Raw genomic sequence first — 16934 nt, forward strand, 5'->3', positions numbered from 1 at the left:
TCTCCATGGTTTCTGCAACACTCGAAAACCAGAATGCAAAGATTGATCACATAATTCATCGTCACTGAAACAATATACCTCTCGGCAGGGTCGAAAGATGCAACTTTAGCCTATTTTCCCATAAACTGATGACAAAACTGAATGTTTACTTTCACTCTAGATGATGCCATGCGGTTGCGAAGAATCAGCATAGCAGAGGAAAATATACCTTTTTTGTTCAATGCCTAGAAGAGCATGTGTTTCTCTACTAAAGCTCACAGGAAAAAGGATTCTAAATAAAAAGTTCTATGATCGAACACCAAGAAAACATAACATCCTAATTCTGCGGAAGTACAACAAGAGGCATCTCAGGAGCGTCAATCTCCAGTAATTTGCAGTACTTAGCTCACTCCTTACATTGGTCTCTGACAAGCTGAAAACAGCTGCCAGCTGATGAAAGCCATGACCAGTGAGGAGAATAGCTCGAAGCCGACTACCTTTGGAGTCTGCCACTCTAATGATCTCCTCAAGTAACTGCAATAATTATTAGCACGTTTAGCACACTGAAGAAGAAGAAAACAAAATTAATGAATTTGGAAAAACATGAGCCATGCAAGGACAGCAACTAAACAAACAAACGAATGAATCAAAGAGTGATGAACAAACTATGATACTCTGGTTAGCACACATCCAAGAAACATAAGTGCGCCATCCAGATGAATCAATCCTAGCTTAACCTTCATAAACAGTAAATAAATATCGTAAACTAAAGACATGCTACCCAACCGCCATTGACATAGACATGTGCCAGAAAACAGAACTTCAGTTTGCATGTTTTATCGAAGCTTTCTTTTGGGCTTATAATCAAGCTTCCACATTCACAAAAAGTAAAAGAGGAGACAAGAGCAAGTGAGCAACATATTCCATACAAGCCAAACTGAAATTAGATTTATAACAAATAGAAACTCAGACGCAATGATTGCATTAAAGATAAATGGAAGTGTCAAATTGCTAAGTGAAGAAAATGAAGAACCTGAAAACTGATCTACCATTAAATGCTATGTGCTGGATATCTAGTTCTCGCTGATCAGCTGTTAAGCATAGTATAAGGGTCCAGTATCAAATGTCTCTAGCTTGACACATGATAGAGAAAACCTGGAACCTAGTTAACAGAAAATGGTAAAGTAACGAAACTATTAATATTAACAATTCATTGTAGTCAAACTTTGTGTCTCAGGACATATTTTGGAAAGAACATAAACATGTGATGGAGCGTGATAGAAAGGGAATGACCTGGTGATAGATGGCATTGTTGCCAGAAGAAGAGCACATGCATAAATTATTGGAACCAAAGTTCTAGGTTTGTTTTTCCTCAGCCACATCAAGGATCCTAAAGCAGCAAGGGACAGTGTCATAACCTGCAGAAGCATAAAAGTAACCATTTGGGATCAGGGATTAGTGAAATACTTATAAGAAATATTTTGTCAACTACTATGCCTAGTAACCATCAAAAGTCAGAGCACCAGGAAGTTGCTCTCTTTGTAAACTAGGACAGTTGTAGTGTTCACAAATTAACATTATCTTGAGAAACAATACAAGATTGGCATTTGCTTCAAGTCCTTGGAAAATGTACTCCCATGTGAATTCAAGTCCTCTTGCACCAATCCACAGAGGCGCCAGACGGTGCAGAACCGAGTCAGCAAAAGCCCAACCTGAAACCCTCGAAAAATATCCGCCATATCAACGAAAATCAGAAAAGAAACATGGGCAGCTGGGGAAGTGCAGACAGCTGTATTACTTCCCAATCAAATAATGGATAGGACAAAGAACGTTCAATTTCCTAATAAACACTATCAATGGCCAATAAAAATTTCATGATTTTCCATTCAATTGTAACAGTCCCAAGCCACAAGCATGCAAAACGAACTCCATGCAGCTAAAAATCAGGGCAATATCGTAACAAGACAATGCATACATAGGAATGATATGAGGAATTCCTTTATCCACAAAAAAGTGCACAGTTAATTGGAAGATGAACCTTCAGAACAGACATAGATGAAAAATCAAATGAGGAAGCATGTCACAACCATGGATCAGTATGATAATTTGGCATGTTTAACTTTCAGTTAAAAGCATTAGATCAGGAAGTGATAAAGAAAATGTCTTTCCCCCATTCATTTTTATAGTACATATAGCTGTTGTGAAATATAAGATACGCATGCAAATTTATTGGTTGTATTCACTGTTTATCTCCAGCATTTATAAGTAACATCATGCTCCATTATTTGTGCTATTTCACAGGTATCTAGGAAGTTGTAGTGAAGATATTGTTCTCTTCTCTTTATCTTGGTTTCTCACTTTCACGCCTTTAATCCTCGAGGTCACCAAAAATATGACTTATCTTTTTAAATGGAGGGGCACTCACCAAGACCAACGGCCTGAAACTTGTGGTTTTGGGAGATGTTTCTATGAGTCAACTGCGTCAAAGCAAAATAAAGACCAGCAACATCTATAAACCCAATAAATATTTTCATCAATTCCTGCAAAGAAAAATAGTATGCAAATTAGATGAACACCAATAAACATGTTACATCCAACCAAGCTTTGCTAAAGAAAACAGGAAATGCACCTGATAAGGATCAAAGCTATCATTCTCAGGTACTTTGAGCAATGTTGCTAAGCAAACAAGCTGTCGATTGAATTAGTCACGGTTAGTAACCCCACAAATATCCTTTACTTGAATGAAGAAATAACAACAATAAGAATATAAATTTAATAAAAAGTATGTGAAATAATTAAAACAGAAAATAGGCAAAACTACAAGGATATTAAACATGCTCAGTTACAACCTTTTTGTAACTAATATCACAACAACAATTAAAGAGAAACGTGTACTCTAAATGTTCTGTGATCCTTAAAACTGGTATGTTACAGAGAGATATCCCTATTCCACTTAAGAAAAAGGTCTCTAGATGGCTATTCCAAACAACATGTGAAACCTTCTTAATCAAGAAAAGTATATCACAAGAACACAGCATCAAACAACTAGGAGCATGTCTCAAATAATGAAACATCCTTGAATGGTAGATAATTTGAGCCTAGCAATCATGCCACTTACTGCATGTTATCAGTTTAAATTACAACAAGGGCATTGAACTACCTACTGACCTTTACTAGTGCTGTTCCAAGATAAACAACAGCCGCTTTTACACAAGTGCCAATTGTATCATACTCTGACCTGCAGAAAATAACTGGGCATATAAGAAAGCGATGAACAAAATTCCACTGATACACAACAATATTTTTATCTATAGATTAACAGATATCTAAGCAGTGACAACAACCCTCTAATAAGATTCTTAAAAAAAACTGTCATTCATCGATGATTGTCTGCAACCCTCCATCAAAAGTAAAAGGCCAAGATCCATGTGACCATCCAAAAACTTTGTCATTAGGACATTTACAACAGCTCTGCTTCCAACCCTTATTTTCACAAACCTGTTTGCTTCCACCACTTATTATCACTTGTGTTATCAATTATGCCAGATGCACACGGTTATCACTTATGACCCATACATTTTGAAACCACCACAACATTACTCAAATAGGGATATGTTAATACGAGATGTCGAGCTTGCTCTAACTAGCATTAGAATAATTTGCATGCTCCAGGGGTATAGAGAGTTTAAGATCACATGGGAATGTGGAGTAGGTTGGGTCCAAGTGTCCAACAGGTAACTCCAATATGTACAGCATGACTTTCAAGAGGAACATGGGACAGAAATCCAAACATCGAATAGCTGAAAGTCTGAACTCTGAAAACAGCTGATTGATATTTTATTCAATGGTTATTATTTCTAGTGTTTGCACACGATAGCGTGCAACGCTTATTACTAGAGTACATGTAACCAAAGTTTGATCAACAACCACAGGGAGAGATCTGGAAATTGACAGGGGCCATGTTGCACATGTATGGCATCTGCATCGCCATCTTCATCATCATCTGCTGCTGCCCAAGTCCAGCACAAATTACTTGTTGCATGTTCTGCATCATCTGGCAACTGGCACCACAGTGGCACTGCGGCATCATGCCTTGTAGCTGCATGCAACATTGCTGCTGAAGGAAAGCCATTGGCTGAGACATGAACATGGCTGTTGGGCTACCCATGCCCAATGTTTGCATCATGTACTGCCTGCACGGATCCATGGTGCCCATTGCTAGTGTTGGTGGGAAATATTGAACAGTGGTATATGCAGTCGCAGCATTTGCAAAAAGAGCAATCAAGGCAAAGAGGGCGAAGATCTTGGTGGTGTATGCTGCCATTGTTGAAACTGCAGTACTTGTGTTAAACAAGATTCTAGATGGTGTAGATGATATTGTTGAGGGTGATGGAACGAAGGTTGCCTGGGGCCCTATTAATACATGCTAGTAGCCGTGCAAGCCAAGAAAGATTTTGGCCTTTGCAAAACCACCTAGAGGATGCCACATAAGCTGGAAATCATGAGGCGCAAGATTTGTTTGAACTTTTGTTCAACAAATATTTTGGATGTCTACAAAAAGTAATGACGCCAATGCTTTAATGCGTGGAAAGAAACTATGATCATAGGGCTGTACCAGATTGCTTTGGCATTTTGCAAAGCTAAATTAGCAGTATTGTAAATTATTAGCTGGATAAAGAGACTTTTGTGAACAGGATTTGTTGGGGACTTGTAGAATGTGTCACACACGTCACTACTTACACAGATAACAATTCAGAGCCTGAGTCATCACCATGTGTGAAAGATTGAGTAGGAAAACTTGGACTTTTGTAAATGTGCTTTAAGCATACATACATATGCAGTTGGCATGTATTTGGAGTTTTCTTAACAAGAATTGGAAGTAAAGAACATTGTTGTAAAGGAAAGTAAAGGAGAGACATTTTTTTGTTACCATCCACAAAAAATAAAACAAAGATTTAAGTTTCGCCAAACTCTTTGATATCCTACTTTCCATCTAGATAGTCCTTTATATTACAAATAAAGAGAAATGAGGAAGTGCACGTATTTTATTTATTCATATCGTAAAAAGAAGCATTTTTTACACAGGAACCACTGACACTATGGAGGTATGGACTTGCATTACTTCCAAATTTAACTAATATTATAATTAGCCAGCACAACGATCAATTCAAGTGGAGAACTATAAAATGTCCATGTTAGATTCTTCATGCTTTTAATGCTAGAGTAGTAGAGCTGTACTAAATGTGATGCATATCTCAATTTTGTCATCCTGCATTGCAGAAAGACTCAACCACATTTTGGAAGTCATATAACAACTCACAATTCACAAATTGCAATTGAGTTCAATGCTGTCTGCCAGACTAGATTATTAGATTGTGATCAATCTAGGGTTAAGACATCATAGAACTAATTCATATGTTCATGAATATCGTTCATTGCTCAAGCAGATAAAAGTTAAAGGATTAATGAGTTTTGCTGAACTGGATGGACCAAAGTGTTGCACAAGGCAAGATAAATATATTGCTGAAACAGAAAAGGTCTATCTGACATGCTACCAGGAACCAAGGCGCTATAAACAAACCATCTTACCTACTTTTCCTGTTAACATGTTATATCCATACACTAGTATAGATATAGCGTTGACACATCGAAGTCAAATACAGTAACTGCCATTTGAGATTTATCATCAATACCTTCAATGTGATCTTACCCCAGCTAGAATGATCTACAGTTTGGTGTCTATGTAACGAAGTTACTTTTTACTGACGAGATGTAGATTGTTGGAATGTATCTTCCAGTTTCACATCATCAAGTTTATCCCAGTATTCAAGTGGCATTAGTTAGATCACTTGATATTTGCTGCATTTGTCTTATAAACAGCGTATTCCCCAGATGCTCTGAAAACGAACTAAACCACTGATCTGATCTGAACTTACTTGATACTCGGAGGTGGACATAAACTAATCAGATTCAATTTGCTCAGAGAAGATCAAAAGGAAGCTCCCGGGCAGAACGAGCAACGAAATTCAAGTTCTCCAACACACGACCGAACTAATCTCGTGCCAATCCAACTGAGCTGAGCAAAATTCACTGAAATTGCACCGACTAAACCCCCACATCACAAGCCAAAACACAAACGAACGGCCGCATCAGGGGTTCATCCTCCTCCTCCCGCCGACTACACTACGAAACACGGCCCAGAACGCTCACCAGAGACAGATCTAGCACGCCCTGATACGGATCTCGCGCGCACAGGGAGATGGGCGTGGGGAAACAGGGAAGGAGTGGGGAGAGTTACAATGGGGTGGCGGAGTAGTAGACGACGTGGGGGCCGAAGGTGAGGGCGGCGCAGTTGAGGAAGTGGAAAACCGTCATCTCGTCCTCGCCGGCGCCGCCGTCGTCGTCTTCTCCGGCGTCTGAGCAAGCAACGGCGAGGTCGGATCGCCCGAGGCCGTGCGTGCGCGACGACTGGGGGCTCCGCGTCGCGTGCGTGGGCTGGTTGGCTCGAGTCGCGTCGCTTCCCTGGAAATATCTCGGGCCGCGTAGATCAGTTGCTGGGCTTCGCGCAATCACTCGATAGGCCCAGAAAAAACTGATCCGAGATACTGTTCCGGCCCAACTAACAGCCCACGGTTAGGCAGCAAAATCGTTTGGCCCAGACGATGGGTCACACGTGGGGTGGTAACAGACTAAAGCGCTGTTATCTATCCAAATTAACTAACCCAGATTTACTTATTTTTCATATGCACGCTTCCCCAACTGCTAAACGGTGTGGGTTTTGTAAAAAAATTATATAGAAAATTAATTTAAAAAATCATATCAATTTATTTTTTAAGTTTTTATAGCTAATAATTAATTAATCATATGGTAATACGTTTTCGCGTCGGTTATATAACCCACTAGAGAACAAAGTAATACGGTTGATCAATACAGGTGCAAATATTGAACATAAATCAGCACTTTATTGAATGATTCTTGTTCTAGTAGGTCGCACACGATAGTATGCAACGGTTTATTGCTGGAGTACATATGTAACCAAAGTTTAATCAACAAGCATAGGGAGCATAGGGAGAGAATTGGCAGTATGAAGGGGCCATGCCACACATGTTTGGCAGCTGCATCACCATCTTATTCATCATCTGTGGCCACATGAGTCCACCACAAATAGTTTGTTGCATGTTCTGCATCATTTGGCAACCAGAGCCACATTGGCATTGTGGCATCATGCCTTGTAGTTGCATGCAACATTGTCGTTGCATGAGAGATACTGGCTGCAACATGAACATAGTTGCATAGCCACCCATGTCTAGATCTAGATAGTGCATCATATACTGTCTACACGGATCCATGGTGTTTGTTGCTATTGTTGGTGAAAAATATTGCATAGTGCTAATTGCGGTAGTGGCACTTGCAAAGAGAGCAAGCAAGGCAAAGAGGGCTAAAATCTTGTATGTTGCCATTATATATGAACTGGCACAGCTAGTGCAGTAGCGCTAGAGTCAACACAAGAGCCTTAGATGTTTGGATGATATTTGTTGAATGCTATAAGATGATGGTTGCTAAGGGGCCTATTTATACATACAAGGAGCTGTGCAGGTGAAGCAAGATTTTGTCCTTTGCAAAACTACCTAATAGATGACAATAAGCTGGGACTATTAGGTGTAAAGCACATATGGACATTTGTTCAAGTAATATTTTGGAAGAACATAAAAAAAAAGTTGCTAATACTCCCTTCATATTTTTTTATATGACGCCGTTGACTTTTAGGTCCACGTTTGACCATTCGTCTTATTAAAAAATTATATAATTATTAATTATTTTGGTATAATATAATTTATTATTATAGGAACTTTAAGTATGCATTATAATTTTACATATTTGGATATAAATTTTGAATAAGACGAATGATCAAACGTAATGCTAAAAGTTAACGGTGTCATACATATAAAAATATGGAGGGAGTACGACATTGTAGATATATACAAAAGGTTTTTTTTTTGCCAATGTTTTAAGGATTACATGTAAAGTAGCTAAGATGACGAGGCTATAACATACAGATTTGATGCTTTGTAAATCTTTATTTGTAGTATTTGTAATTTGTTGAGTGGACCAAGAAACTTTTTACCAGAAATTGTCTGAGCCTCGTAGGACGTGTTACTCAAGTCACACCTCACTTGTACCATTATAGAGCTAAATATGTTTTTAACAATGTACAAACATATGCAGTTGGCATGTATTTGGATTGTCGTTATCAAGAACCAAAAGTAAAGAACATTGCTTGTAAAGGAAAAAAGAAATAAGCTACCTTTCGCTCCATCCTAAAAACTAGAGCAAATATGAGTTATGACAACTTTTTTTTTATTCTTACCTAGTTGTTCATTATAATTAGGGTGTGTTTGGCGAGAGAAGAACCATACGATTATACGAAGATGATCACGTAAAACGAGAAGACTCATTAGTGAATAATTAATTAAGTATAGCTATTGCAAAATTGAAAAAATAGATTAATATGATATATATATATATATATATATGCACTTTAAAAATGCTTGATAGTTTGGGAATCGTGCTCACCGGAATCAGGAGGAGTTTTCACCCCCTATGGAACGCAAAATTAGTCATTTACTCCCTCTAGTTCCATAGCTATTGTCATTTGGACAAGGTGAAGCCAAAAAACTTTTACTGTCAATAGCTTTAATAATATTCAGTTTGAAAAGGCTATGACAACGTCTATGGATTAGTCTTAAAAATTTTAATAGAAATAAACATGTATTTATTTTTGTATGTTCTAACAGAAAATTATAGCTAAATATATGTTTTGAGGGCCGTGCCATTGTCTCAAAAATAAAAGGAATTATCAAACTAGGGGGGTATTTCACAAAACAAGAGAGAAAATTGATAAAGTTAAACTATTTTTATTCAAGTTATGAAATGGGTCGTTTTTAGGTTAGAAACCATCGACACTATGCAAAATGGAAATTCATAATTTTGTAAATATAATTGATATATTTGAGTAACTAATGAAGTCGTGTAGGTAGACCAATTCCTCTTGAATCATCATAGTTTGAATTGAAATTTAGAATGTTTGTATCACTCTTCATGTGTTTAGTAATGGAGCTCCACAAACAATGTCCAGATTGGAAATATTTCATCCTAGACAGAAGAAACACATCGGGGTTCTAGGCTTAATGTTTCATAGAACTAATTCACACGTTCCTTGTGTGCTATCATTACATGAGTAGATAATTCAAGCAAGAGACTTTTGGCTAAACACGATAACTGGATGAGGGGAATTATTGCACAAGGGTACTCTTTATTAATATTCTGTGGTTCACTAACAATCTAACATCAACTTCATCATGATATTCAAGTTGCTCAACTTATATAATGTGAGCATTTGTACTATATGCTACAGGATTTTCGAGAAGGATAAGTACAAATATTGAATAGCTGAAGACAGTTTATCGACATTTTATTGCATGATTCTTTATTATTCTAGCGAGGTGAGCACAATAGCATGTAACATTTAGCTTATGTGCTGTCATATAAATGTGAATACTGAGCTAGCAAAGTTAAATACTGCCCCCGGTCCAAAATATAAGTATTTTTAGATTGTTTAGTATAAATTAAGAAAATGTTAAAAGATTTTATTTTAGTCACTTATGTGGTCAGCTTTTAAAGTTTGAGTTGATTAGATTATCTTTCTAATCATTTTATTGACTCTTGAGTCATCAGAAAAAGTCATGAGAATTGGTGCAGAATTATAGGTAATTTCTAACCATGCCTGAAAAATATCACTACCATAGATCAGACTTCCCCTGGAGTACTTCAGTATTCCTGACTATCATGTGACTTTCGTCGTGAATATTAAATAAAAAACAACGTGTTCTGACCGATCAGCTGTACAGTCTGACCAGAGCCTAGATAAAGCGCATAACCGGGAAAGCAAAATGCAGGTAACAATGTACGCATCCATTCCGTGTTCTGCATCGTGCCTCCTCTGCTCCGGGACACCTGACGGGTTCATCCCGTCACCGCGGTTGGCCGTTTATCCTTGGCAAAACGCAGCAGTGATAGCATGCCGACGAGCCAGCAAAGCCCCGTGGTCTCTGTTGACACGCCTGCGGTCGGCTGCTTCTTCCCTCGCTCGCTTTAACCAACTGACAACGGAAGAGATCGATTGATCAGCAGCGAATTGAGAAACCATCATCGAATACGGATACCCAATCGATCGACCGGGCAGGCCACCACTGCCACCGTTCCCGTACGTGCCACCGCGAGGTCTGCCTGCGTAAGGGTGGACAGAAAGCTCGTGGCTCGTTAGTTCACTCGACTCATAATAAACTTGGCTTAGGCTTAGCTCGATTTGGTTCGTTTCATTTTTCTAACAATCCGAGTTAGCATTTTAACTTGTTAAAGATAACGAGCCAGGCCCCTGCACGACGATCCGGCAAACGGGAGGAAGGGGAAAAAACGACCAATGATCGCGTGGAAAAGGCGGCGATCGAGCTAGCGATCGATCTCCACCGAAAAGTCGCGTGGGCTCGCCCTGCGGGCCACGGGCGCGTTGCACGGCAGCGTGCCGCTGGGCCGGCCCGAAGAGGCGTCGTCGCGAGGGAGAGCCAATCATGCAGGCGGCAGGGCCGCGGGGGGGGGGGGGGGGGGGGGGGGGGCATCTCGCGCTGGCTGGCTGTGCCGCGACGGGAGCGGCACGGCAGCGCGCTTGGAGTTGCAGCTTTAGGCCACCTCGCGCGCGCGTCGCGGTCAGTGCCCACACGTTGCCCAGGCTAGCACCGACCACGCTACGGACCCCCCCCCCCCCCCCCCCCCCCCCCGCGCCTCTGGAAGAAAGGAAAGGCGCATCGCTCGATCAGTCGGGGAGACCACCCACCATGCATGTCAATTACGAGGCCCACACACGCCACTGATCACCAGGAGACGATGACCAATCGATCGACGAGTTATTTAGTCTCGTGTGGATATCGTATATACGTGCAAACGATGGACCAGTAGAACGTACGTACACATGCATATAGATGATGTACACGGCTAGACGGAATGATCGAATGATGCCAATGCACTCCAGGGGAAAAAAGTTTGTGTGTGGGCAGTGGGCACCGCCGGACATGCAGCAGGACAGCAGGGGGTGACCTGCAAAAAGTGCAAGCCAAGTAGTCGCGAGGGCACTCATCATATCTATCACTCAATTCAGTCGTGACGACGAACCAAACAGGCTCGACCGGTTACGACGCCATTCAACACGGCAGCGCCGCGCGCACCTGGCATTCCGTTCTAATATTGCATCAGTGCTGACCCGGCCGGATTGGGTGGTTTTGGCGTTGGTGTTTGTTTTTTCTCTCTCCAGTTTCGGTGGAGAACGACATGGACTGGCAACTGCCCGACACTAGCTATTGGCGACTTAGACGTGCCTGATGAGTCCCACGCCCATGCAGCTAGCTGCAGTGCATGCACAGCAGAGCGAGTACACAAGATTATTGCTAGTACTAATGTACTATCAGCCGGGATTGCCATCAGAGATCGATGCACCATGCACGTTAGTCTCTCTGCTACAATGCTCCCCCTGACCTGATATCTTCAGAAGAAGAAGAAAAAGAGATGATTAATTTCACTGTTAGCTAAGCTCAATCAGCTCTGATTGGCCCCGCAATTCCCTGTAGCGCCTTTTCCAGTAGTGACTTTTGGTCTAAGCTAGCTAAGACATGGGAATGATGCCATTTGCTCCAGACATCTTGATCCCCATATATAGTTATTGCCTCTCTGCCGCGTACGTACACGCACATCATATCATGCACATATTCAGGCCTCATCCCATCTATCAAGCCATCAGCTGTGGCCTGTGAGCCCCCTGAACACCACTGTTTCAAGAAATAATAATAATCAGAGAGCGAGCAGTGATGAGTGATTGAGGGAGTGACCCATAGCACATGAGCACCACACGGTGGTGGTAAGACAGACAGGATTACCAACTCACGACAGCGATTAAACTAGTCGGCGTAGCACCCCGGACCAAGATCAGGGCACGCACAAACAGACGCCATGGCAATAGCAGCAGCAAGAGCGGCTGCATTTAAGTCGCATGGGAATTAGCAAGCGCGATCGAAAAAGCCGGGCACACTTTATGCGAGGAACACGCCGCGTTCGGCGCTGACCGGGAGCTACCGGACGCATCAAACAGGCCGGGATCGGAATTTCCCCCCGTCTTTTAGTGTTTTTTAATATCCTTTTCCGCCATTGTTTAGCGCCTCGAGAAGTTCTTCTCGCTTGTTCCCATCTCCTCCTCCCACCCCAACAGCTCGATCTGCTGCTGCCACACCGTCGTCGCGTCGTTAACTACAACCGGTACGTGCGCGCGGTCGGAATCGCCGTACGCGCCATGCACGCTGCTACTATACCCAATTATTCTTTAATCCCTCGTTAGACAATGCTACGGTACCTTATATTAGTGTAGTAAATTTAAACACAACTATATAAGTTTTAATAAGTATATAAAATATTTTATTTATAATTTTGGTAATATATATTTACCGATTCATCTAATTTAACACGATTTGCGACACGTAAATTTATCGCAATACTATATATTTTAGTTTTTGATTTACCCCTATAAAATGTATAACAAAATCATATCCGTTTTATCTAAAGCAATGAATGGCTCACAAACATTCGAGAGTATGTTAAAAAATTTCCTCTTTTTTTCATCAATTCCGTAGACCATATCTTTCGTTTTTACTTGCGCTTATAAGTCAAAATTTTAACTTTCAACCTTAATTTTAAAATCGATTTTGAGGTTTTTCTTAGAAGTTTATTTTAATACATTAGCTTTTAGATCAGTAAGAATATATATATAAATATTTTATCATGATAAATTATTTTTCGTTTGCAAATATATATTCGGTAATCACGCCTACAGCTCACATCTATATGCATGCATGCTGCTGGCTCGGCTCGTCGTCCTTTCGATCGAGGCCTTGGTTAATTTAAGGGTAAGGCGATAATTGATTGGTCCACGGATTAATTAGGGTTTGTGGGAGCTGAAGACGACGACGAGATCGGAATGTATAGGAGCTGTGCTTTTGGCCACCTGCCATTCTTGTTTAGTACTGCTCCTTCCTAGCTAGTGCAGCTAGCTAAGAGAGAGTGATCGGTAGGCAGCCATAATCTATTACCCCCCTTGTTAATTCATCTTGCTCTCACGTGACATCCACACGTGCGTGCTGATTCGATCGGCCTCGCGTGTACATAAGCTAACTACTGTTTAATTACCGTATGCTAGCTAGCGATCACACCGGTAATTCAGAACTGTACAAGCAAATCTAATCACAAAACGATTTTAGCAGCAGCCGTGTAAATTTGCAAACTTTATAGAGTTCGATGCGATCGATGTACGTAACAGCATGTACTGCCTCCGTCCGAAATTACATCATTTTTCGGTTATGTGATATAATATTTTGACTCTTGTCTTATTTAAAAATTTTTTGTGATTAATATTTTTGTTCTTACTGGATGATAAAACATAAATAGTACTTTATGCGTGACTAATTTTTTAAAATTTTTTACAAATTTTTTAAATAAGATGCTATGGTCAAACGTTGGATATAAAAAAATAAAAAATAAAATTATTATGAGACGCATGTATAGACAGTACTATTGAGTCCTGGACTGAACTGAACTGACCACCGCTTGCGACTGATGCTGGTGGCTGGCCGGCTGCCATATGTCCTGACGGATATATCACTATCATGTCACTCTCCCTAGCAGCAGTGCAGCCCATATCGTGTTGTCGCATTCCGCCACATTCATTTCAGCCTGCAGCGTTCCATCGTCGCATACCCCTCTTCCTTTCATGAACACGGAAAGATCCCAAGAGGCCTCGGTTGGGGGCATTATACCTCTGCTTTGCTGAATATGTGCACCTCCAAAAGAGAGAGGTGTTGTCAGCACATTTTGCACCTTATTGGTCCTGCACCCCTGCAGAGACCCTCTCTGCCTTCAGATCAAAAAAAAAAAAAGCTATACCCATCTCTGCAGCACACAATGCATAGCCCTGGTTGGCTAGGGTTCTTGAGCAAGTCCCTACCATGTTTCAATGGGTCAGTCAGTCACCAGAATTAAAACAGAGATTAACATTTTGTTTCAAGATGTACTTTGATGATATAGGACTTCCAAAACGTTAAAGGTATGTTCTTGTGCGACAGTCTTTCGCAGTAAAAGTTGTGTGTGCATGATATATTGATTTGATACTGCAATTTTGCATTACCAAGAAAAAGAACCATTCATTTTTTTTCAGTATTTGCAGCATTCAGCAACATAATTTTCCTATTATAATTTTAAGCAATCAGTTTACTAGATACTGATCCCTCTCATTACGAAAAAGCTGCCACGTTTTAGACATGTCGCTAGTCAAAGTTCCAAAACATTACCCCGCCATGCTTTAAATGCCTTCAAGGGAGCAAATTATCCACCATGGTTTAAATGCCTTCAAGGGAACACATATTAAGCCATGATCCATAGGGGACAACTCAGTTATGTAAATGTGTATTAGGAGGGGGTCATCTTTCGTGGCCTTTCCCATCCCCAATTGGTGTTTTTTTAAACACCATTTTTTTGCTTAAAAAGCAGAAAGAAAACAACTTATTAGCGACTAAATTCAATTTATAGATAAAACTGTTATATACATGATGTTATATTGTTATTAGTGACCTAAAAACGAATAAAAATATAAACTACGATAAAAAAATCAAATTTAACTCTAAAAATCTAAAATAGTGCTTTGTTGCAATGCTTTGGGGGACATTTTTCTATTGGGGCAAAATTTCTTTTTAACGCTTCAGAACATCAAGCAACAACTTTTACAATATTTAAATTAGATATACAGCAATTGTACCGGGTTCATTTGTCTTGAAAGTATTCCATAATTCTACACTTTTATTTGATTTGACAAATTAATGGTCTCTATATTATTTGAGTTTACATGTTTGCCTAACCAAAATGGGTATATGGGGCTTTTTTACCATCCTTAAAAAGTAGCTCAAGGTATTAAGAATTTTAGTACAAATTTTTAGTACATCAAGATATAATGTATCACAAGGTACCACACATTTTACACTAAAAAATGTGTTACTTCAATATATTTTTTAAGAATAGTAAAAAAGCTCATATTTAAGAAAGTTAGCAATTAATTAGGTCAGTCGGATACGTACTTCAAACATGTACTTTACTTTATCCAACTGTACATGCAACATCATGGCCCCATTTTCGCATTGGATACATAGGAACACAAAACCGCATATCTAATTAATGCAGCCTCGATTTCTAGCTACTTTATGAGGATAATCAAATGCCAAGAAAATTTGCGTTCAACTTCTAAAAATATTCCAATGGTATATATTGAGCAGGTATATAACATTAAGATGATAAGTTATGTACAGAAATACTTCAACATAAATCAGATTTCTATGAACTCCAAACAAACTGATTATTACCAAACATCCAAACATGGCTCTAATTAATGTACGGATTTTTAAACAGTGCCTTCGAGATTGTTTAGACCGTCCATTTTGTGTTGATCCAATGGAAACAATTTCTCTTACCTCATTTAAGGTAAGAGATCAAAAAAAAAAAAGCAAAGAGAACAAAATCCTTCAAGCTGCTATGAAAAAATGATGCCTATAAAGTAAGTAATTAATTAACGCTCTCATTTACCATAATTAAATTCGAATTACAACGTAACAAGGTACTTACTTTATATTCTTCAACTTTGTAAGTGTTTAATCCTGCATGAGGATTTTAAATTCTATTATCGAAGTCACATAATTCAAATTTGGTGTTTATATTACAAACGGTAAAGCACTTACAGGACTGTGAAAATTTTCAAGTACTTTGTAATCTAAAATATTTAATTTCAGTACAGTTATCCTAATTTTGGATTTTAAAATTGCAATCCATTTGATTTGTAAAATATAAATGTGTTTCTACAAATATTAATTTCATACTCTTACCATGATTTATTATGAAACTTGTGGTTAACAAACAAATTTAAATAACCACTTCACAGTATTTGATAATAACCTGCATGTGCATTTGAATTGGTTGGATGCTTGCAATTTATTGGAGTAAATTTCTTTCGTGCGGTTAACTTTGGAAAGAATTTTATAGTCATAAATGCTTTCCTTTTTCTACTTTCACCAATTAGTTAAGTGCTGAAAATATATTTATCATTAGACAAAACAAATAAAATGAACGACCATGATTTATCATGACGTAGCTCCTCTGTGTTACTATTTCTTTAACTATTAGTTGATATCCATCAAAATCAGAGGGAAGTTAAATCAGAGAATCGCAATTCAACTTTTTGTTGGTCTTTACCGCCCACCTTAAAAGGGCTCCTAGTGTACTAAATCGAGTTGTCGTGCTAAAGAAAGAGTAAAGTCTCGATAAAGAAAAGGTAAAATACACCAACTATATTATAGCTTAGTAATGCACCAAATTAATTTGCAGCACAAAATTAACTTATGTTTTGTGCATTTATATTAGCATCAACCGCATAGTAGTTTATTTAAAAACGTATAGTAGTAGTATTTTTGTTCCCTTGTCAGCTTGCACATGAATACCGGCCTGGAACAGCAGCTGTAGCTCCATTATGGCCTTCTTGAAGAAACTAGCAGTACCTTCGTCTTATACACCCCTGCCCTTACATATACACTCTCCTTGAGCAGCATTCCCAAGGACCAAATCATAAACCACTCATGACCTAATCACCACTTCTTTTTCTGCCCTCATCACTACCCCCAAGTCTCCAAGCCTCTTCTTTTCTTCCCCTCCTCCTCCTCCTCCTCCTCACTCCTTTTTACCACTTCCACTTTGCTCAAATCCACTACCCCACCTCTCCCTTTCTCTTTCTCAGTGACTGTTCCACTGTCCTGCCTTTTGCCATC

The 16934-nt window shown here is 39.4% G+C and overlaps 2 protein-coding genes across 2 annotated transcripts; both read right to left on the reverse strand.

Annotated features, from left to right (window-relative positions):
- Nucleotides 1–96: 96 nt before the first annotated feature.
- LOC102701531 (transmembrane protein 147) lies at nt 97–6487 on the reverse strand. The gene is made up of 7 exons (XM_015834355.2): nt 6278–6487; nt 3148–3217; nt 2609–2668; nt 2405–2519; nt 1576–1691; nt 1273–1397; nt 97–513 (listed from the first exon to the last, which is right to left on the reverse strand). Exons 1-7 carry the CDS (start codon nt 6352–6354, stop codon nt 393–395), a joined length of 684 nt encoding a protein of 227 aa, XP_015689841.1. The 5' UTR covers nt 6355–6487; the 3' UTR covers nt 97–392.
- On the reverse strand, nt 3791–4522 carry LOC102712239 (10 kDa prolamin). The gene has a single exon (XM_006650585.3). It carries the CDS (start codon nt 4301–4303, stop codon nt 3899–3901), a length of 405 nt encoding a protein of 134 aa, XP_006650648.1. The 5' UTR covers nt 4304–4522; the 3' UTR covers nt 3791–3898.
- Nucleotides 6488–16934: the final 10447 nt, after the last annotated feature.

Source organism: Oryza brachyantha, chromosome 3 (assembly GCF_000231095.2).
Source record: "Oryza brachyantha chromosome 3, ObraRS2, whole genome shotgun sequence".
NCBI classification, from domain to species: Eukaryota; Viridiplantae; Streptophyta; class Magnoliopsida; order Poales; family Poaceae; genus Oryza; species Oryza brachyantha.